Source organism: Rhincodon typus, chromosome 9 (assembly GCF_021869965.1).
Source record: "Rhincodon typus isolate 14 chromosome 9, sRhiTyp1.1, whole genome shotgun sequence".
Lineage (NCBI taxonomy): Eukaryota > Metazoa > Chordata > Chondrichthyes > Orectolobiformes > Rhincodontidae > Rhincodon > Rhincodon typus.
The window spans coordinates 10482406-10505994 of record NC_063340.1 but is presented as its reverse complement, the minus strand read 5'-3'; the positions used below and the strand labels follow the sequence as shown (position 1 = coordinate 10505994).

The 23589-nt window shown below is 39.8% G+C and overlaps 1 protein-coding gene across 1 annotated transcript in view; it reads right to left on the bottom strand.

The window, feature by feature from the left end:
* mcm8 (minichromosome maintenance 8 homologous recombination repair factor) overlaps window positions 1-23589 on the bottom strand; it is a 143301-nt gene that overhangs the window by 5098 nt on the left and 114614 nt on the right. The window contains exons 2-15 of the mRNA XM_048600905.1: window positions 20219-20255; window positions 18610-18702; window positions 14789-14871; window positions 13927-14076; window positions 13527-13624; window positions 11713-11911; window positions 11540-11625; window positions 9066-9217; window positions 6176-6374; window positions 6065-6095; window positions 5794-5934; window positions 4162-4303; window positions 736-931; window positions 7-226 (exon numbers count right to left, since the gene is read on the bottom strand). Of these exons, the coding sequence (XP_048456862.1) occupies window positions 7-226; window positions 736-931; window positions 4162-4303; window positions 5794-5934; window positions 6065-6095; window positions 6176-6374; window positions 9066-9217; window positions 11540-11625; window positions 11713-11911; window positions 13527-13624; window positions 13927-14076; window positions 14789-14871; window positions 18610-18702; window positions 20219-20255 (1827 nt within the window). The remainder of the gene's footprint in view (window positions 1-6; window positions 227-735; window positions 932-4161; window positions 4304-5793; window positions 5935-6064; window positions 6096-6175; window positions 6375-9065; window positions 9218-11539; window positions 11626-11712; window positions 11912-13526; window positions 13625-13926; window positions 14077-14788; window positions 14872-18609; window positions 18703-20218; window positions 20256-23589) is intronic.

Below are 23589 nucleotides of genomic sequence, written 5' to 3'. Positions count from 1 at the left end.
TTGTACCTTTAATCTTTCTGATAATGGCCTATCTGAAGCAACTTCAAGGATCGATGTATTAGCGTCTTGTGTGCCTTGACGTAAAACTGTGGCACTGCTCAAGGTTGCTTTCTTCCCAGCATGCAAAGCCATGACATGTTCTGAAAGAAGGTTGTCATGATCTTCATTTGGAGTGTCAAGCAGGATAAATACCAAATCGAATCTTGAAAGTAGGGCACTTCCCATTCTGAAATCACAAATATAATAAAGCTACCTCAGACATGAATGTTAATTGTTGCTAAAGGTGTATTTGCATTTATTTCAATCTGTAGAACAATACAGCCTATAATTCATACTTTGCTGACCATTTCTTTATATCAGAGAAAGACCATTTCCAATACATGTATTTGCGAGCTCCAGAGAGATTAGATAATTTTACATTGAATAATCTAAAAGCTTTCTTTCTTAATTTTTAATATTTACATCCAGCCTCTTAACACTCCAAAAGTAATTCTCATTTACTAGTTTTAACACTCTCTCTCCTTCCAACTCCAGGTGCGGTGTTCCTCTGACAGTACAGCTGACGTTAGATGGTGACAGGTCAAACTGTAGAAACAAGTACATATTTTGCTATTAAATAATTCCAAACTTTAAAAGTAAAGTAACACTAAACCATAAGTTTTGGAGTTTTAACATTATTTTCTGAATTTGACTGTTCAGATAATCAGAAGTGTTAATTATAAAAACACGACTTACTTTAAATTCTCAGAGACTGTTTTAGCTTTACTGTAATGTCCCCCAACTGGATTAGCAGCTGCAAGAATCGAAGTTCTGGCAGGCAAATTGCAAACAATTCCAGCTTTGGCCAGACTGATACTCTGCTGTTCCATGGCTTCCAGCAAGGCTTGGTGCTGGTTACCCATTTTATCAAATTCATCAATGCAACAAATGCCTGAAACAGATCAGAGAGAATAAAACAGAAATGTCAATTCTACCAAAACAAATCAGTAATTCCAGCAGTTTCTGAACAAACCACAACTCTAAAATGACACTCATGCCATTACTTTGGAATAAACTGAAAAAAGCACTTACTCAAATTACAATTTGGAGATTAATTAAACCCAACCTGATGTCCAAGATCAAAGGCCTAGTCATGAGCCTGATTAAAAAGCACCCAACTTCTCAGGTTAAGATGAGTTAAGTCTTCACTCCTATGCAGAAATAGAATCTTAAAAGCACTGAAGAAGCCATTCAGCCTTCTGCACCTGTGCTAAAAAAGTTGTTCAATTTAAAATTTCCACATCCAGATATTTCTGGATAAGGATGCAAATTAATTATCTTCATGTCCAATTGCCTTTTCAAATCTCCTGAATTTTATTCTGTCTAATGCATTCAGAGTCTGAACAGCCAGAATTCATATAGCAGCTTCAATGTTAGTACAACATCCCAATATCCTTCACAGGAGCAAAAAGCAAAATTTAGTCATTTAATGGTGCCAGATGACCAAAAGCCTGCATGAAGTTGAAGGCTTTAAACAGCATCTTCAGAGAAGAAAGAAAGGCAAGTAGTACAGTGAGGGGTAGAAAGAGGCTTCCAAAACCTAGGATTTGGACAGCAGCTGGTACAGGCAGCAATGGAACAGAACTAAAATCAAGCATGTTTTAAGGCCAGAATTAGCGAAGCCATTACGAAAGAAAATTATCCTTATTTCCCATCTCTTTTCTTTGCCAGTTATTCTAAATTCATGTCCTTTAGTTACCAGCCCACTGGTCAGTGGAAACAATGTCTCCGTACATCATTTTTTTCTATTCATTTTGTGGGATATGGACGTCGCCGGCTGGCCAGCATTTCTTGCCCATCCCTAGTTGCCCTTGATACATGCTCTATCAAAATCTCTCAGAACTGTGCATGCCGCTAAGTGGACGTTCCCTGCTCCGAGGACAGCAGACTGAACAAGTGATCTGCAAAAAAATAAGATTATCCTGACCTTTTTTTGATTCTGAATTCAATGCTCTTTCTCAGTCACTTACAGTCAGAGTCGGACAGCACAGAAACACCCTTCAAGCCAATTCATCCATGCCGACCAAGTTTCCCAACTGAACTATTCCCATTCGCCTGCACGTGGCCAATATTCCTCTGAACTTCATTAACTTGTCTCATCATCTTCATGAAATTGCAAACACGTAGCATCAGGACTCATCGTTCTTGTATCCCTTTCAATATAGTACTATTTAGATTACACTGCCTCTCTATGTTGTTCGCCAATAAGTTTGCATTTAACTACATTAATTTGTATCCGGTAAGCGCCTGCCCATTACACCAGTTTATTTCTTTCTGAACTCGTAAATGTCCTAATTGTTACTTACTGCAGCACCAACTTTTGTATTGTCCACAAGCTTCAAAAATTTGTACTTCCAGGTCCAGGTAATTTATTTATAAGAAAAGCAATAGGAATAGACCAATGCACTGCATACATGTCTCCAGTCAACAATCCTCTGTCTATCGTTACATTACTTCCTATCTCTTTGCCAAATACACTTAAAGTTCAGTTTGATATCATATGGCAAGAACTGAAAATATTTTGTTCAAGGTATATTCCACAATATAGAGGATTCATTCGATCACAACTTTTCAAATAAAAATAAAAATTGCAAGTAATTAGAAGTGTAGTGGACAGCGAAGAAGGTTACCTCAGAGTACAACGGGATCTTAATCAGATGGGCCAATGGGCAGATGGGAGTGGCAGATGGAATTACATTTAGATAAATGTGAGGTGCTTCATTTTGGAAAGGCAAATCAGAGCAGGACTTGTACACTCAATGCTAAGGTCCTGAGGAGTGCTGCTGAACAAACAACCCTTGGAGTACAGGTTCATAGTTCCTTGAAAGTGGAGTTACAATGGACAGTATAGTGAAGGCGGCATTTGGCATGCTTGCCTTTATTGGTCAATGCATTGAGTATAGGTATTGCGGGGTCATGTTGCAACTGTACGGGACATTGGCTAGGCCACTTTTGGAATTCTGTGTGCAATTCTGGTCTCCCTACTACAGGAAGGATGTTGTGAAACTTAAAAGGGTTCAGAAAAAGATTTAAAGTTGTTGCCAGGGTTGGAAGGTTCGAGCTATAAAGAGAAGCTGAATGGGCTTGGGCTACTTTCCCTGGAGCATCGGAGGCTGATGGCTGACCTTACAGAGGTTTGTACAACATTGGGGGGCATGGATAGGATAAATAGACAAGGTCTTTTCCCGAGGGAGGGGGAGTCCAAAACTAGAGGACATAGGTTTAATGTGAGACGGGAAAAATTTATACGGGACCTAAGGGGCAACTTTTTCGCACAGAGGGTGGTGCATGTATGGAATGAGCTGGCAGAGGAAATGGTGGAGACTGGTACAATTACAAATTTAAAAGGAATCTGGATGGGTATATGAATAGGAAGGATTTAGAGGGCTATGGGCCAATGCTGGCAAATGGAACTAGATTTATCTAAGCTATCTGGTCAGCATGGACAAGTTGGACCGAAGGGTCTGTTTCTGTGCTGTACATCACTATAACTCTATTTAATTAAATAGCTGCAAAAATGAAATATAGCTTTATTTGGATTTTTAAACAATTCAAGGAATAAGAATGAATGCAATGACAGAGGGTACGGAGCTTATTGGAATTAGGTCTCAGAACATTACACAGTGGCTGATTTGAACGGTTCAACAACAGGAACCTACAATAAAAGTAAGCAAGTCTGACTGGTGCCTTCTAATAGTTAAAATCAAAAGATGGCATAAACTCAAATTAAACCCCAATCCTTCAGCACTCATTAAAATCTTCTATTGCAAATGCAAATACCTTTATTGTAGCACTAAACACACCGAGACTGTTATTTTCTCAGAATGTAAACGGTGCTCACCGTCCCTTGGTGACAAACCAACTATGGTGAAGAATGCAACACGTTTTGCCACTGAACCTGTATCCTAGACCTCTACTCCACACACACACAGTGTCAATGCCTTTCAATAGTTGCAACATAATAAACAAACACTTGCACAGATCAATTGAATAAATATTACAATTAATTTCCAAAGCACCTCTAGCCAAGTAGCATAGTCAGGACTCGTCTAGGCACATGTACTTTGTGGGCTGAACACTGTTAATTAGCTATTATCACCCAATATAATCCGTGCTAATTACCTTGATCACCAAGTACAAGAGCCCCTGCTTCCAGTGCAAAATCTCCTGATCCACTGTCCTTTGATAAAGTTACAGTAAGTCCCGAACTGGTGGTGGTGTTACCACAGACATAAACACCGCGTGGAGCAACATTACATACTGCCTAAAAATAAAATTGCAAATGGGTACTTAAGCACAAAATACATACTTTTTTTGGAAATTCAGTACCTCTGAGCACAGTTTATATTTTTACGATGTTATAGTATGTTATCTGTTTGAACTAACATGCTAAACTAAATGGACAACACAACAATTCAAATAAAATCACTATCCATAGCTATTTTAAAGAGAAGCTTACCCCACAGGAAATATCTGCCAAGAAAATGGAACACATCATGAAATAAGTATAAGGAATTTATGTGTAATATACGTTTATATTTTCCTGTTACCAACAAATCCTCTCAGTTTAGAACGAGGTAATCAACGAGATTGGTATACAATTTTTTTTCTATTCTCTCATGGGACGGGAACGTTGCTGGCTGGCCAGCATTTATTGCCCGGGCCTAGTTGTTCTTGAGAAGATGGTGGCGAGCTGCCTTCTTGAGCCACTACAGTTCATGTTCTATAGGTAGACCCACAATGCAATTAGGGAGGGAATTCCAGGATTTTGACCAAGCGACAGTGAAGGAACAGCAGTGGTTTGGAGGGTAGCTTACAGTTGGTGATGATCCTATATATCTGCTGCCCTTGTCCTTCTTGATGGAAGTGGTCAAGGGTTTGGAAGGTACTGTCTAAGCATCTTGGGCGAATTTCTGCAGTTGATCTTCTAGATCGTAAACACTGCTGCTATTGAGCATCTGTGGTGGGGGGAGTGGATGCTTCTGGATGTGGTGCCAATCAAAAAATCCAACTTTATTCTTTGTTGAAAATATAAATTGCCTTTCACCAGGTAGGATAAAATACTTCTTAATCCATGACAAATTACTTCCATGTTATATGAGCATTTAACCTATTCAAATGTAGTAACTTCCTTTATTTCTTTTAGAGTCATGGAAGCAATTCATATAAAGTATCAAGTGGCAGGAATTATTTTACAGGAAAGAACAATAACGCAGAGATATAACAAAAGAAAAAACACATTGAGTATAGGATGTGTTCTTTATCCCTCACAGTCCTTAGTTTGCCGACTACAACTGATATCAGGATCAGCTTCAGCTGGGAATTGCCTCACTTGGAAAATTAAACATTGCATTGTTGAATTGAACTAAGTTGATGAGTGGAAAGCACCAAGATTTCCATCACGTGCCAGTACCGCGTTAAGCACTGTAAGGCAGACAGGGACTGAGATATTACAATAGGGCACTGGAAGAAAGTAAACCTGCCAGGGTTTCTGCTTTAGTCACTGTTTGCTGTAGATACCAATTCCAGGCATTTGAATATTCAGTCTGACGTGTCTCCCTTGCTCTAATTATATGCCAACTCTCACAAAAGAATGGCTACTTGAACAAAATATTTGAGGCTACTCCTGTAACTGTTCCTCAGCAGCAGCCCATACCTTAAGAGGATAAAGCATTTTCCAAAAAAAAGAATTATTTCTAAGGATTTTACATCATGCGCATAGAGGGAAATTTTGTACATGATAACTTTACTTGCCTGTAACATTTGACTCTTTCCAAGTCCAGGATCACCGACTATAAGCACATGAGGATCGCCTCTGATTGGAATGCGATTTTTATCATCCACATATTTTTGACAGCCTCCAAAGAGTGCCAATGCCAATCCTGCTTTGACAAGCTACAAAGCAAACAACCCTTCGTTGGAAAGTTTAATTTGACAGACAAAAGCAAGTTGTTTGAGCACACAAGAAAAATCATTATTCACTTACAGACTAAAAGTGTCTTTCTTATTGTACCATGACACTCACCTCATGACCATATATAGCAGGACATAAGGAGCTGCAAAACAAATGAAGTTCTGTAGTTGTACATCCAAATGATATCAAAAATCAAGTTTAAATGATCATTAAACAACATACTTAACAAATAACTTGAGAAGGTTCTCTTCAGCTTGAATTTCTTGAATTGCATAAAGCTCTTTAAGCGTAAATTCCATGGAGGCTGTTTCACCAGATACCTCTTCAGAACTCACAATTCTCCGTCCTTTACTGTTACTGATAGAGTTGGCCTCAATGTACAAAAAAAACATGCACTTGTCATCTTTGTTTTTAGTCTTCCCTAGAAAGTCAAATAGAGCAGAATACTGAATGTATAGATATTTAATGGTCAAAATGCAGAGAATGACTGAACATTTGAGCGCTTTAATCAGAAGCAACAGAGTGAAATTTTGATATGACCCATCTTCTGATACATAGAGTCACACAGATGTACAGTATGGAAGCAGACCCTTCGGTCCAATTCGTCCACGCCGACCAAATATCAGAGTCACACACCACGGAAACGGACCCTTCAGTCCAATCTGTCCATGCCAAACATAATCCCAAACTAAACTAGCCCCATCTGCCTGCTCCTGGCCCATATCCCTATTCAGGTACTTATCTAAATGTCTTTTAAACGTTGTAATTGTACCCACAACCACCACTTCCTGTGGCAGTTCATTCCAGATACAAAGCACCCACTGCATAAAAGATTTGCCCTTCACGTCTTTTTAAAATCTCTCTCCTCTCACCTTAAAAACCTAGATAAATCCAGTCCCATTTGCCAGCATTTGGCCAATATCCCTCTAAACCCTTCCTATTCATATACCCATCCAATGCCTTTTAAAAGTTGTAATTGTACCAGCCTCCACTTCTTCCTCTGGCAGCTCATTCCGTGCACTCATCACCGTCTGCATGAAAACATTGCCCCTTACGTCCCTTTTAAATCTTTTCCCTCTCACCTTAAACCTATGCCCTCTAATTTCGGACTCCCCAGCCCCGGGGAAAAGACTTTGCCTATTTACCTTATCCACTGCCCCTGATGATTTTATAAACCTCTATAAGGTCACCCCTCAGCCTTCGATGCTTCAGGTATAATAGCTCCAGCCTATGCAGCCTCACCCTATACTCAAACTCTCCAACCTTGGCAACAATCGTGTAAATCTTTTCTGAACCCTTTCAAGTTTCACAGCATCCTTCCCATAGCAGGGTGACCAGAATTGCACACAGAATCGCAGAAGTGGCCTAACCAATGTCCTGCACAGCCAGAACATGACCTCCCAACTCCTATAACTAATGTACTGTCCAACAAAGGCAAGCATACCAAATGCCTTCTTCATTATTCTATCTACCTGCGACTCCACTTTCAAAGAACTATAAACCTGCACTCCTACGTCTCTTTGTTAGGCAACACTATCTTCCATTAAGGGTATAAGTCTTGCTCTGATTCGCCTTTCCAAAATGCAGCACCTCATATTTATCTAAATTAAACTCTATCTGCCACTCCTCGGCCCATTGGCCCATCTGATCAAGATCCCGTTGTTCTCTGAGGTAACCTTCTTCGCTGTCCACTACACCCTCAATTTCAGCATCATCTGCAAGTTACTAACCATACCCCCTACATTCACATCCAAATCATTTATATAAATGATGAAAAGCAATGGATCCAGCAACGATCCATGTGGCACACCACTGGTCACAGGCCTCCAGTCTGAAAAGCAACCCTCCACCACCACCCCGTCTTCTACCTTCGAGCCAGTTCTCCATCCAAATGGCTAGTTCTCCCTGTATTCCATGTATTCCATGTCATCTAACCCTGCTAACCAGTCTACCATGAGGTAACAAGGTGTAGAGCTGGATGAACACAGCAGGCCAAGCAGCATCATAGGAGCAGGAAAGCTGACGTTTCGGGCCTAGACCGGTCATGTCCACCACTTTGCCCTCATCAAACCTGTTACTTCTTCAAAAACTCAATCAAGTTAGTGAGATGACTTCCCACGCACAAAGCCATATCGACTATCCCTAATCAGTCCTTGCCTTTCCAAATACATGTAAATCCTGTCGCTCAGGATTCCATCCAACAGCTTGCCCATCACTGATGTCAGGCTCACTGGACTACAGTCCCCTGGCTTTTCCTTACCACCTTTCTTAAATAGTGGCACCACGCTAGCCAACCTCCAAGTCTTCTGGCACCGCACCTGTGGCTGTCGATGATACAAATATCTCAGCAAGGGGCCCACCAATCACTTCCCTAGCTTCCCACAGAGTTCTAGGTACACCTGATCAATTCCCAGGATTTACCCAACTTTGTGCGTTTTAAGACGTCCAGCACCTCCAATATATAACTGACAGGATGTTTCTAGTGGACGCCTGATTCAGAACTGTCAACAGTCATTGGATCTTGTACGTTATTTTAATCAACCTGTTCAGACATGTAATAAATAACTCACCTCCAGAGCAAGTGGGACTTGGACCCAGGCTTTCTGACCAAGAAGCAGGGAAGCTACCACTGCACCACACCCTTTAACATCATTTTGCTAACTACAGCAAACTGGAAGCACCTGTTGTGCCTCCGGGTCACATGCATCCGTTTGTTAGCTCTAGGTAAACCAGCATTGTTAATCCAGGTCACAGAGGTAATCACCATCATTAGAAACATGCCAAGTGAAGCTTAAACTGGCAATTCTTACACATACAGAAACTAGTTATGAAAAGCAACATAACCCCAATTTTGATGGATTTAAAAGATTTTCATGGATGAGAATATTTACTCCACAATGCATTCATTTCAATTCCTTTAAACTATTTCCGTGTTTTATTCTATGGATATACAAGATAAAGAAAAGAAATCAAGATCTTGTAATACAAGGCAAGGGTGTGGAGGACGGCTTGAGTTGAAACTTAGAGTGGTCAGACAGACATTTGATGGTCAATGCAATATCCTGGACAACAAACAAAACAGGTTTGTAATTCATGGAAACTTCGATCATACCTTCACTGCTGTTTGCCACTTTGACAATCCCTACGACAGTTACCATATCACCTGGGACACAACTGTCCACCAAGTCCTGGATAAGCTCACATTCTATAGTTCGAGGAATTCTTCCGGCTTCTCTCTTGTCATCTGATGCAAGCTCCTGCAATCTTGGAGAGAAAAAAAGTACATGTATTACTTTACCCAAACAGAGGAACAACTAATTTGAACTTTATTTAAAACAAACATATTCATGGGACATACCAATTCTACAGCACCTCAGCTACAAACTAGGTACCAACACTGAATTTTTACATCACCGAAACGACTAAAGTAGGAAGATGAGTATTTGAACCTACACATGCCATTAAACTATCATTTATTAGAAATGGCATACAGTCACAACATATTTAATGCCCAACTGGTGATGTGAGCATGGCATGGTCAAATAAAGCAATGCACTCAATACCATCAGCACCCCATTCTCCAATGTAAAAGTTCTCTTCTAAAATACACATACCTGAAGCAAATTTTGCATTCTACCTCTTTCTTGCAATGATGCAATCAATCCTTCCCCCTCTGAGAGGTCAAATTACACCCTCTCCTCCACCCCCAAGAAATAAACAAACTCTCCTCATCTTAGTTCAATTATCTCTACATACTTTAACACTGCCTGGTCTGAAAAGTGCATTTGGTCTTGACTAGGAAACGTACTGAAGGCTGCAAGCACCACCCATAGGACCAGCAGCTGTTATTCCCCCCAATAGAAGGTAGTGGTGAGACACTTTTAAACCTCTGCAATCCCACCTGGTCGAAGAATATCAACAGCGCTGTTCAGAAAGAAGTTCTAGATTTTTGATTCAGCGGCAGTGAAGGAATGGAAATAAAGTTCCAAGTCACGATGTTGTATGATTTGGAGGGTGGGGCTTGCAAATAGTGGTGTTTCCACATGCCTAGGCCCTTGTTTTTCTAGATGAAGGAGGCCATAGGTTTGAAAGTTGTTGCAGTACATCTTGTAAATGGTACACACTGATGATATTGTGTGCCAGTGGTGGAGAAAGAGAATGTTTTCAGTAGTGGGTGGAGTGCCAATCAAGCAGTTTGCTTTGCCCTGGATGATGCTGACCTTGAGTGTTGTTACAGATCCACCCATCCACACAGATGGAAAATATCACGTTCTGGACAGGTGCCTTGTGGATGCTGAACAGGCTTTGGGGAATTATGAGGCAAGTTACTCTCCACAGAATTCTCAATTCTGCCTACTCTTGCATTTGTATGGTTTCTAGTCAGTTTATGGTCAACATTAATCCGCAGGATATTTAAAGAGGCACATTTGTGATGGTAACACCATTGAATCTCAAAGGGAGATGGTTAAATTCTCTCAAATTGAAGATACTCATAGCCTGGCAATTGTGTGACATGAACATTACTTGCCACTTAGCAGTCCAAGATTGAATGTTGTCCAGGTCATGCTGTATGAGTACATGGACTGTTTCAGTAGTTAGGGTGTCACAAATGATACTAATGATTTATACGCAAACATCCCCACGTCTAACCTTATAATGGAGGTAAAGTCATTGATGGTGCAGCTGAAGATGGTCAGGCCTGGGGAACTCCTGCAGTGATGATCGGTACCAAGATAATTGGCCTCCAATAACAAGCTCTTTTCTGAACTAGGTATGACTCCAATCAGTGAAAGATTTTTCCCTGTCTCCTACTGACTGGTTGTGTTTTGTTCAGGTTCATTGGTCCCACACTCAGTCAAGTACATCCTTGATGCCAAGTGCAGTTACTCTCATCTCTTGAATTCAGCTCTTCTGTCCATGTTTGGATCAAGGATGTAAATAATTTAGGAGCTGAGTGGCCCTGCCAGAAGTTAAAGTGAGCAGGCTACTGCTGCTTGATAGCACTTCCAAAGTCAGCTTCCATTATACCCCTAAGAAAGAATGGATTGATGATACAGTACTTGGCTGGATTAAATTTGCCCTGCTTTTGTGGGCAAGACAAAAGCAAGCAATTTTCCGTATTGTTGAGTAGATGCTGGTGGAGTAACTGTAACAGTTTGATTAGAGGCACAAGTTCTAGGGTACAAGTCTTCAATTCCACTGTTGGAATATTGTTAGGGCCCATAATCTTTACTTTATCAATATAATCAGCAGTTTCTTTGTATCACATGGTGTGAATTGAATTGGTCAAAATCAGGTATCAGATATACAAGACCCAGGAAGAAGCAGAGATAGACCTTGCATTTTATTTGTGTGTCAAGTATTCCAATTTTTCTGGACTGTGAACTTTCTTTGCAACCTCTCCACAAGTTAGTAGCAGAGTGTAAGTCTTAAACAAATACAGTTATATAACCCCGCTACTGAAAGTGCCAAAGATAATCACAATGCCAAGGTCAGGAAATTCTGATCACCTGAATTGATTAGTAATTTATTTCTACAAACTAAAAATACAGAAACAAAAGTCTCTTTAATCAAAGGTTCACTTACTTGATAGATTGCCAGTCTACAGTAACTGTTAAGGGGGAGCTTCTATTCGGCGTGAATGATCGACCACGACATTCTGGTGCTAAACACTTCAGAAAGAATTTGAACTTAAGTTTCCTCAAAACTCTGAACATGAACAATTTTCTTTTCTCAGACATAATAGCATGAAAATGTACCTTTGTAGGGAGTGTGTATTTTCCATCAGGAAGAGGTAGGCTCTGAGTATCTCCACATGTATTACAAGTAAAGGCCATTCTAGTGCAGAAAGGTTTGACGTTGCTGACACGGACAACTGTCCCACGCAGGGAAACATATTTTCCATAGCAGTTAGCTCGCAAATTTTTCAACAATGTCAAAGGCTCATAGTTAAAAATCCTGAAAAATTACATGTGTTACATGAGATCTGAGTGTTTAATCAAGTAAAAATAAAGCTTAAATTAAAGAAACTATTTTATCATACTGATGTTAGATCTTGTATGCAGATATTTTATTAACATAATCCTGAGTTTATTACAAATTGGATGCCAAATCAATCACCAAACTGAAAACAGAAAAAATATACTTAACTATATTACAAAAAAATAGTGAATCTAAAACAGAATTTGTGTCCCACACATTCAAATTTGAGTTGCACCTCAAAATTAGTCTGGCAGAGAAGCTAAAATATATGTATTCTGAATGTCTTGATAAATCACGAGAAAACTGCATTTAACCTTTCCACTCAGCCTATTTTAACTTTACATCCCTTTCAGAACCATCATGTTAAAACTTCATTGACTACTGTGCTGTTTTATCAAAGACTTCACTGCCCCCCCAAGTTACTTGTACAGGCTGTCCAGTATGTATTGATTGTATTCAGCCTGGATCTAAACTTCAGACTCCAAACCTACCCATCACTAAAACAGTTATGTTTATTCAACATTAGTTCAGTACAATATCATACATATAGCTACGATCTTGTGTGAGAGAACAAATGTGATGATTCCAGACTTCATGGCAAATTCTAGCTTAGTTGGAACTCTTGAAGAAATGACAACATCTTTAATATCTGGAGTACTGCAGGGAAAGCGGGAAAAAATGACCGAAGAAATCCGTAATTTCTTAGAATCCATTGACATTTCCATCATTCGTGCACGTGACAAAGCAAACTACACAAGAATCAACAAAACATTTCCAGAATAAAAATGCTTTCGACGCACAACAATTTGTTGCACGGACAAAGTACAGTTAATATCTGAAATCCAACACCATCAGGATCAAGACTGTGCTGGATTTCAGATTTTCCCAGATATTAGACTACCCTTTGCCCAACGAATGTAAACATTGTGCAAATTCACAATGGAGGCCTGTTTTTAAATCATGCATTGTCAGTGAAAGGTCATATCAGTCACTCCACAAAAGATTGGATATGAAAAACACAGTCCAGGCAAAATGCTGAACACTAGTACTAAAGGTGTAGGGTTTTTTGATAAGATAACATACAGTTTGTTTTTAAAATCATGAAATGTGGTGTCGCGTTTATTGCCCATCTCCAGTTGCCCTGGAGCTGTTTGTGTGCCACATTCTTGAACTGCTGTAGTTCATCTATTGAGGATTTTTGGTGTATTGTCACAGTGCATCGTATAGAGTGTACACTCTGTTCCCACTGTTTAAAAAATAGACCAGGTAAATTAACTAAATGCTGTAAATGTCTAGCACACCCACAAAGAGAAAAGTGTCTGCTTTTGACACAGCTGGACTTGGAATTGTGTACCTGCATAATTATTTGTTCAGTGTCAACTGAATGTATCTACGCTTCCTGGAACAATTATCTTAACAGAGATAGTAGGAACTGCAGATGCTGGAGAATCTGAGATAACAAGGTGTAGAACTAGATGAACACAGCAGGCCAAGCAGCATCATAATTATCTTAACAGGCAGTCAGATGACTCAGAAATTCTATTTTGGAAAATATTCCCAAATAGCCAAAAAACGTCTTTTTTAAACTTACCTTGCATGAATGAAGGGAACATTTACAATTGGAATATCTTCATTTGGTAGCCCTTGATCCAATTGAGCTGCCTGTTTTTCAAGATCTCTAGTTATTACCTAAATGTGTGCAATATGATCAACATAAATTAAGCCTGAAGTTTTACATTAGAAAAAGAGAGTTCAATTCACTTGCAATAAAACTGCAATAATACTGCATTTTCAAGATGGTACTATTGCAGAAGTGGAAAGCAGTTCATACTACTGCAAGTTATATAATGAAGAAAGAAATACATCCCTTTACACTTTACATATTTTCAAAATAAGTGAAGCAAAACAAATGTACATCTTGATATTGTAAAAATAAATAGGTGTTGCCCAAGGGGTATATTTACACAGAAAAGAGTCATGTGATACTTAACCTGATGAACTGCCAATCCCAAGCAATCCAACAATTTTTCTGGCATATCCCTGAATTCAGTGGCTAAATTTGGCATTAGAGCTTTCAACTCTTCATCATTTACAAGCTCCTTAAAGTCAATCAGGATACTTCCTTTTCTTTCTATTTCATCCTTTGGAAAGAAATATTTCACATTTTCAATTTTCTTACTAGTTTTTGTGTAACAAGTAGCATCAAGGTAATGGATTTTCTTTTTCTTAATACGAAAACAGTATCAAAGAGTGCTGCATGTCTTTGACAAAACTTCACTGACTGCTGCAGCATTGTTATACATTTAAAGATCCAAATGGTAAAATATCTCCTGGAGTAAATCTGTTCTTCTACTGTTAAACATATAAACAGTAAATCAAATTCTTAATTCTACCAAATACTCATCTTCAATTCATTCATTAAAATTAACACCATTAGAAAAAAACGGCCAAATTTATTCACAAAAGATAGTAACACCTTATAAATATTATTTCCTTAGCACCAACTTCAACCCTGCCTCCACTACTTAACCAAACTGATTCTCACAGTTGTAGTTTTGAACTGATTAACTTGGTATTTTTTGGGCAATGACGGCCACTGCCCTATAATGCCATGTATTTACAAGTGCCATGTAAAGTCAGGTAAAGATGGTTCACCTTTCCACTGTTGCAGATGACCGTAATCCAGTATTTGTGTCATCGATGTTACCTGAACTTGTCAACTCTTGGCTTGGATGGCCCAAGTTCTGGAGTATATTGTCACTGCTGATGTTGCCAATGGAATTGACAATCATAGTTAAGAAAGGCAACTCACAAACATTGAAATTAGCAAAAACAAAGCACCAGGACTCTTACCTTGTCATACAGATCAATATGATTTGTGAAAAATTTCTCAAATGCACTTATCTTCTGTACAAAAGGGGAGCTTCCAACATAAGCTTTAAAAGAAAATGTCAGGAGGTCAATTTTTGTTTCAAATCTCTTAATATTTTAAGACATACTTGTTCCAAGCACAAGTAAAACTACCAATGATTATTGAAAATCAAGCAGCTATCTTCAGGAATTCAGTTCATGGAAATGAACTAGTCTGCCTACTATCCAAACCTCGAGATGGGAATTGGAGCTACCTTCAAAGGTGTTCTAAAGCAGATGTTAGAAATAGTCTAAATCATTCAAGGCTATGCTGCAATCTTCCACAGTGAAGATTAGAAGATAATGTTACAAGCCTAAAAACAAATCAATTCACTCTACAAATATATGGGTTATGATCATTGCTAATCTATTTCCAATGCTCCCTCACCCATACGCAATCAGACCATGGACAAAGTCAGAATAGCATCTGTATTCTCAATATGCGAGGAAGAAAACAAATTATCTAACTTTAAAACTAATATACAGAAAGACTCCAGGCATCAAGCAAAATGTCTGACTTTAGCTACATCTGGAATATTTGCACCATAGCTTTTATTACTTCAAATGCTTTGCATTCCCAAATAAGGAAGAACTATGCATCAGCTTTATAAGAAATCACAAAAATTCTTTCATAAACAAAAGAAAATTTTAATCTGTTTAAAATCACAATTACATTGTGGTTCCATAGGATTAAGCAGTTAAGTTCTGAAGTACTTCAGTGCTACGTTTTCATACATTTCCCGCTTGTACAGTGCTTTATTTCTTGATTCCGTCATCCCAATTTTCCTGTTACAGATTTTAAAATTATGTTATGACCTAAAACCTCCTGTGGGGATACCTTTGGAAGGAGCACCTCTTTTGTTGATACCAGGGGTACCAGGTTAGCAATTGTTACCTATGTTATATGATTAAACTGCACCTATCCCACTCATACAATCATAGTTTTGAAATGATTAGCTTGATAAACTTGGGTAATGATGACCCCCTGCCCTATATTGCTGGGTAGTTAGAAGTGTCACTTAAAGTCAGGTGAAGGTGGTTCACTTTGGTCTTATTGTAGGTAGTCATAGCCCAATATTTGTATCATTTGTACTAATTGTATTTGTCACTCAGCCTGGACGGCCCAAGTTCTGATGCAAGTCGGCTAGAATATATTGTTGCCATTGGAACTGACCATCATGAAATGACCCGTAAACAGTCCCCACTCCCAACTATACGAAGCATGGAAGATCATTGGTATTGTTGCTAAAAACTGTCAAAATATGCTCCGCCATGATCCTCTTCCACCCACATCCTGAGACATTAATGACTGACTTCTAACAATCACCTCCACTTGCATCTGGTACAATGCTCAGCCGCTCAGCATGTTATATTAAACCTGAATGATTTTTGTTTTCCCAGAGCTCCTTGATCATCCAAGTCACACTGAATTGTTATACTCCACAGAAGTGATCAAATTTTCCATTGAATTCAATCATCAAACAAGTTCACATATATGTTGTTTAGGTACATTTTACAGTGCAAGATTGCATTAATACATGGAGGTGTTCACTGCCTGGTGATATTAGTTCTATTCAAATATTAACAACGCTTTCACATGCTACATTAATGGTTACTCTGCAAATTTGGGCTCATTGTTAGGGGATGACTTATTAGATTGGAAAGAGGATTAGTTAGCTGATAAGAAACAGACAGTAGGCATAAATGGGTCCCCATAGAATCCACAGACGATTTGGCCCAACAAGTCCACGCTGACCTCCGAAGAGTATCAGACACAGACCTATCCCCCACCCTACATTTCCCACGGCTAACACATCTAACCTGCACATCCCTCGACAATATGGGGCAATTTAACACAGCCAATCCACCTAACCTGCATATCTTTGGATTGTGGGAGGAAACCAGAGCTCCTGGAGGAAACCCATGCAGACACAAGGAGAACGTGCAAACTCCACATGGACAGTCGCCCGAGGGTGGAATCAAACCCGGGTGCCACAAGGCAGCAGTGCTAACCACTGAATCACCATGCCACCCATGGGTCATGTTCTGATTGGCAAGATGTAACAAATGATGTGCCACAAGGATCAGAGTAAAGTATTAACTTTATACATTTATGAAAATAACTGGGATTGAGACCAATGGTATGATTGCTAAAATTACTGAAGATACAAAGATAGGTCAGAAATTAAGTTAGGGAGAAAGCAAAGGGAGGCCAAAATAGGATTAGATGCAGGTGAAATTAGGAAAAGATCTGGTAAATGGAGCGTAAGTGGGAGAATATGAAATTGTCCATTTGGGCAGGAAGAATAAAAAAATCCTATTATCTAAATATTGAGAGTCTGCAGCGCTGCGAGATGCAGTGGGATCTGGGTGCAGTGATGCGTGGATCATAAAAGATTACTATACAGGTACAGCATGTAATTAGGAAAGCTATAGAATGTTATTGTTTATTTCAAGGGAAATTGAATACAAAACTCATGAGGTTAAGCTTGCATTTTACAGAGTATTGGTGAGACACCACATCTAGAAGATAGTATACAGTACTGGTCCCCTTGTTTAAGGAAGGATGTGAATGTATTAGAAACAGTTCAGTAATATTTACTGGACTAACACCTGGTATGCAGAGGTTGATCATTGAAGCAGGCTTGGACAGTCTAGCCTTGTATCTTTGCTGTTTCGAAGAACAGGAGGTGCCTCAATTGAAACATATTTGATTTGTGAGATACAGGAAGGATGTCCTCTTGAGAGAAGGTAGAACTGGGGTTCACTATTTCGAAATCATGGGCTATCCGTCTAAGTAGTAGATGTGGCCAAACTCTTTCTCACAGAAAAGTGTAATTCTTTGGAACTGTCTTCCTCAAAATATAGTGGAGGCAGAGTCTTTGATTATTTTTAAGGGAGAGATAGGTAGCTTCTTGATAAGCAAGGAAGTAAAGGTGGGGTTGAGGTTACAATTCAATCAGCCACAATCTTATTTGGTGGCCGGGCAGGCTCAAAGGGCCAAGTAGCATACACCTGGTTCTGATTCACATGTTGGTTTTTACATTCCATCGCAATGTTCATTTTTGGATTTCATCTGGGGTCAAATCAAGCATGCACGATAAGAACAAGGAACAGGAGAAGGCAATTCAGGCCCTCGAGCCTGCTACACCATTTAATGTGATCAAGGTTGATCGCATCTCAGCCTCAACTCCACTTTCCTACCTGCTCTACATAACCCTACAATCCAATACTAAGTAAAAATCTACCTTCTCCTTAAATTTCATGTACTGGTGTCCACCACAATTTAGTGAATTTCTCAGATTCAAGACACTTTGAAAGAAGTAATTTCTCCTCATTGCTATTTCAAATCTGCAACCTTTATCCTAAAACTGTGACATCTCATTCAAGATTGCCCCACAAGGGGAAATATCCTCCTTACATCTACTTTGGAAATCTAATAGCATCTTATTTAACTCAATCAGAGCCACTCTCATTCTTAACTTCAAAGAATATAGGCCGAACTTCTCAATCTCACTTCAGAAGATAAGACCCTCGTCTCTGGAATCAAACTACTGAATCTCCTCAGAACTGCCTCCAATGCAACTACATCTCTCCTCTAGTTAGGGGACCTAACTCAAAATCAGTATAAAGGTTACCCTCTTGATTTTTATTTAAAACATTTTATATAAAACACTCAAAACATTATTTGTGGAAACTTTTATGAGTATATATGGAAATTGAAGTCTTTTTCCAAAACAAATTGTTTGAAAAGGAAGGCTCACCTTCTGAAAAGTAAAGCTTCCATCCTTTATATGGTATAAACTGATCCAAGGTTCCTTGAATTAGGCGTGGATGAGGTGTTATCTGTTGAAAAGCTTAGAACAAAATGTGTCAATCAATAGTCAGAATTACCTAGTAATTCAAACAGGTCTTTTATATTTTGCAATCATTTAATCTATAACTTCTACGACAAATCACAGCTTTTAAACACTAGTAATGTCAGTAGCAATTTTAAAATTGACAAGACAGCATGAAACAACAATCCAAAGTTACACATACAATTCTATCAGAGCAAAGTTTGGGAATAACTGAAAGCTACAAATGAGCATAAAATTCCTAACTGAAAAGTAATTTCAGTAAAAATAACAACAAACGAAACTTTATTTTACTTATAAGAGCAAGTGAATGTGACCCAAGTGAGTTAAACCAGCTTCAATCTGGTTAGACGTGGATTTTCCTGACCTCAAACTCTATCCAGACTTACGGAACCAAAGTCTTTTTGGGCTCTGACATGCTCTTGAAAATAATGCCCAAGTGGGAATGCACAAAACTAATTTGCTATTTTTAGTAATCTAATTTAGAAAGACCATGTGAGGAATTGGAAAAACATGAATGCATGCTGAAGGTCTTCTGAGATTAGGGCTAAGGCACCTTGTTGGGGCAGTATCCAGTTAGCTGCATTAACCTGTGGTATTGTCTGGAACATCAGTGGGCACTCCTATAATATTACTTGCAGTTCTGGGCCCTGTATCAAACTGCACACCTGCCGTAGAGGGATGGCACTGGAGGGTCACCAGACTGATTCCTGGGAATGTGAATATTCTCAGGGGTTTAGAAGAATTGGAGGTGATCTCATAGAAATTTACGTTTTTAAAAGGATAGGTAGAGTGCCTGAATGGATGTTTCCTTTGGCTGAATGCTCCAGAACCATGGGCCACAGCCTCAGAATAAAATATAAGCCATTTAAGATTGAAATGAAGAACTTCTTCACTCAGCGGGTGATAAATCTTTACAATTCCCTACCTCAGAATACTGTGGAAGCTGAATCACAGAATATGTTCAAAACTGAAGTTGATGCATTACTAGTTAATAATGAGACCACAGGGTAAAGGGATAGCACAGAAATAAGGCAGATGATCAGTCATAATCTGGAATGGCAGATCAGGCTCAATGGGCTACTTCTGCTCCTCCACCTTTCAGAATTTTTGAAAACTAGCACTGCATGGCTGAAATGAAACTTGCCTTTATTCTCCAACAAATGTTCCTTATCTGGATGTACAAAGGCACATAAAATATAAGTCAAAGTAACTTAAAAAAAAATTTAGATTAATTTTTTTCCCCAAATTATCAGGAACTTATCCATGATCACCTTTTAAGGTAAAATACAACATATGCCTCAGGCCCATTATGATAAATGATAAGTTAAAAAAAGGTGGTATATACAGAATGGAACAAATTTTCTTTGATGGACTTAAAGCGCTGCAAGCCTCAGAGTAGATCAAAAGTATTAATGACTTGTTAGAATAATCACAAGAGAATTGGCTCAAAGACACAGACATGCCAACAGAATCAAACAACACCAGAGGAGGAGATTACTTGTCCTGGACCTACATTTTATAAAGCATGCTGTAATTAGGCAAGAAAGTTGCTGTTCCAATCAAAAACAAACAACTGCAAAAGGTCACCAATTGCCTGCAGACTATGCAATAATTTATGGTCTCATCTTCTCTCCTTCGGCAGTCCTTCAGGTTGAAGGATGACTTCCTTCCACACTTGTTTGATAGGTTCTGAGATGGCTGATAAAGCCAACGTGTGATCTGCCAAAAGCAAGACAGGTGGCGCTTGTAGCATGGGGAAGATGGGCTGTACAGAGGTTTATGTACTTTCTCCAATTCCTTGACACCATAACTTCCCAAAATCCCTCAAGGTTTATATGCCTTCCTGAACACACCTCCAAGGACTCTAGATAATCAGTGGAGATGTTTGATTTTCACTGATACTTTGAGGACACGTACAAAGTATTTTTCCTGTCTTCCAGTGTGTTTCTGCCTATGACCAAAGGCCAAGTGGAACAACTACTTCAGGGACCTCCAAGCAGGGTATATTGGCTTGGGAGAGATCTCTGCTGTTGGACCACCTTTCTTGCCACCGTATTTAGAAGATCTAGCAAACACAATGCCAGTTGTACTTCTCCAGCGCTTTGAAGTATTTGATGCAGGTTGTCTCAGTCTCCAAAGCAGACAGCAGCATGCAGAGTACAATTCATGGTAAACTTAGCTTTGTGTTTGAGATCCAGGAACTCAAACACTCTTCTTCAGTCAGTAAAGCCACGAGCTTGCACATTGGAGGCAATGCCGAATTGTGCAGTCTATGCCTGATTTCATTGAGAGGTGACTCTCAAAAATATGGAAAATGGTCTCTATTTTCCAGGGTCTCATCACTGATCTTAATGTGGGAGAGTGAAGGGTGAGGTATAATATAGTGACAGTTGGTTGGAAGAGGACCTTAATTTTCCAGGTGTTTAGTGAAAAGCCCATATGCTTGTTGTTGGCAGAAACGAGTCAATGATGACCTGGAGTTCAGGATCCAAGCAAATCCCACCCACATTCCCCCACACGCATACATCATCTGTCGATTGGAGTTCAATGATTTGAAGGGCTTTGTTTAGGATTGAAGGTGGTTTGCCCGAGGAAAAATCATTGCAAGGATCTTCTGTAACCTCCTCTGTCCAGTAGCTGAAGAATCATACTTTTGCCCAAAGAGGCACAAGGCATGGCTTTCACTACAAAATGCAAAGAACAGCACCAAGTACTCTATATTACTCTACAGTCCAAAAAACACACTGTTACTCAATGAAACTGCAGAACTGCACTAAAAGTAATTTTTAAAAAATGAGATAGCAAGAACTACTGATGCTGGAGTCAGGGATAACACAGTGTGGAGCTGGTGGAACACAGCAGGCCAGGCAGCATCAGAGGAGCAGGAAAGCTGACGTTTCGGGTCGGGAACTTCTTCAGAAAAAAATGAAATGCTGATATTTGCCATTTTACAATAACTATTTTCAGTTGTTCCAGATCTATCTTTGATTTGTTTTATTAGTACTCGTCTTGTTTTGCTAAAATATTTCTCTTGTTATTTAATCATCCCTGACCTCTATCCTATCATAGATTTCCCACTTTTTTCATTGTAACGTTTTGACCTTGCTTAAAAGGTGTTATATCTCCAATTTCTTCCAAGTGGTAAGGTTGAATGTATTTGGATCAGCCCAACTTCAGATAAGGAATTAGGAAGTTTTCAGTGGGGACATGGGACAAGGTGGTAGCTTTGGTCTTTCCAGTTTTTAAAGCTGAAGAAAATCAGAACTATGACTAATAATGAGCCAGGCAATGCAGAAGAGGGATCAGGAGATGAAAATAAAAGAAACATAAAGAAGTAGGCTCAATGGTTTTGGAAGCTATCACCAAAAAAAGATAGTTTGTAGATAATGGAAATACATTGGAAAAAGCAACAAAGGCAACTGTGGAAATGCCCTCATCAATGTTGCACAGATGATTGAGAGATTGACAGTGTCAAAGTTGCAACAAAAACAAGTAGCAATAAAGTATCACTGATAAAGTGAAGACATAAAAAACAAAAATAGAAATTGCTGGCAAAACTCAGCAAATCTGGCAGCATCTGTAGGGAGAAATTAGTCCAGTGACTATTCATTAGAAGTGCCCTGTAGTGTCCAGGGATGTGAAGGCTAGATGGATTAGCCATGGAAAATGGAGGGTTTACAGGGATAAGGTAGGGGCATGAATCTGGGTGGGAGGCTCTTGGAAGGATTGGTTGGACAAATGGCCTCCTTCCACACTGCAGGGATTCTATAAAGACATGATATTAGTTAAGGTCATTAAAACCAGAAACCTGTTGGAAGAAATTCAACCAGGATGATGTAAGAGAGATAAGTGAGTACTCATTTAGGGATGATGGAAATGAAAGCAAAGACAGAGACAGGGTGGTAGTCTCTAAGGTTAGAGGCGACTAGACTAGCCCTGAAAAAGGAGAGAAAATAATGGTTTCCATAGGCTGGGGAAGCAGCTCTTGAGGGGAGGCTACAACAGATCAGCAGCCAGAGCAAGTTGAAGCAAAGCATCAGTGTTGAACCACTTGAGGAGTTGGTACACTGACTCCCAAAGTAACATTCACTGGACTTAGAGATAGTAGGAACTGCAGATGCTGGAGAATCTGAGATAGCAAGGTGTAGAGCTGGATGAACACAGCAGGCCAAGCAGCATCAGAGAAGCAGGAAGGCTGATGTTTTGGGCCGAGACCCTTCTTCAGAAATGGGAGAGGGGAAGGGGGTTCAGAAATAAATAGGGAAAGAGGGGGAGGCAGATAGAAGATGGATAGAGGAAAAGTGGGGTGGAGAGGAGATAGACAGGTCAAAGAGGCAGGGATGGAGCCAGTAAAGGCGAGTGTAGGTGGGGAGTTAGGGAGGGGATAGGTCAGTCCAGTGAGGACGGACAGGTCAAGGGGGCAGGATGAGGTTAGTAGGTAGGAGATGGGGGGTGGGGCTTGAGGTGGGAGAAGGGGATAGGTGGGAGGAAGGACAGGTTAGGGAGGCGGGGACGAGCTGGACTGGTTTTGGGATGCAGTAGGGGGGAGGAGACATTTTGAAGCTTGTGAAGTCCACATTGATACCATTGGGCTGCAGGGTTCCCAAGCGGAATATGAGTGCTGTTCCTGCAACCTTCGGGTGGCATCGTTGTGGCCCTGCAGGAGGCCCAGGATGGACATGTCATCTGAGGAATGGGAGGGGAAGTTGAAATGGTTCGCATCTGGGAAATGCAGTTGTTTAGTGCGAACCGAGCATAGGTGTTCTGCAAAGCGGTCCCCAAGCCTCCGCTTGGTTTCCCCGATGTAGAGGAGGCCACAACAGGTACAGCGGATGCAGTGTACCGCAGGTGAACATCTGCTTGATGTGGAAAGTCTTCTTGGGG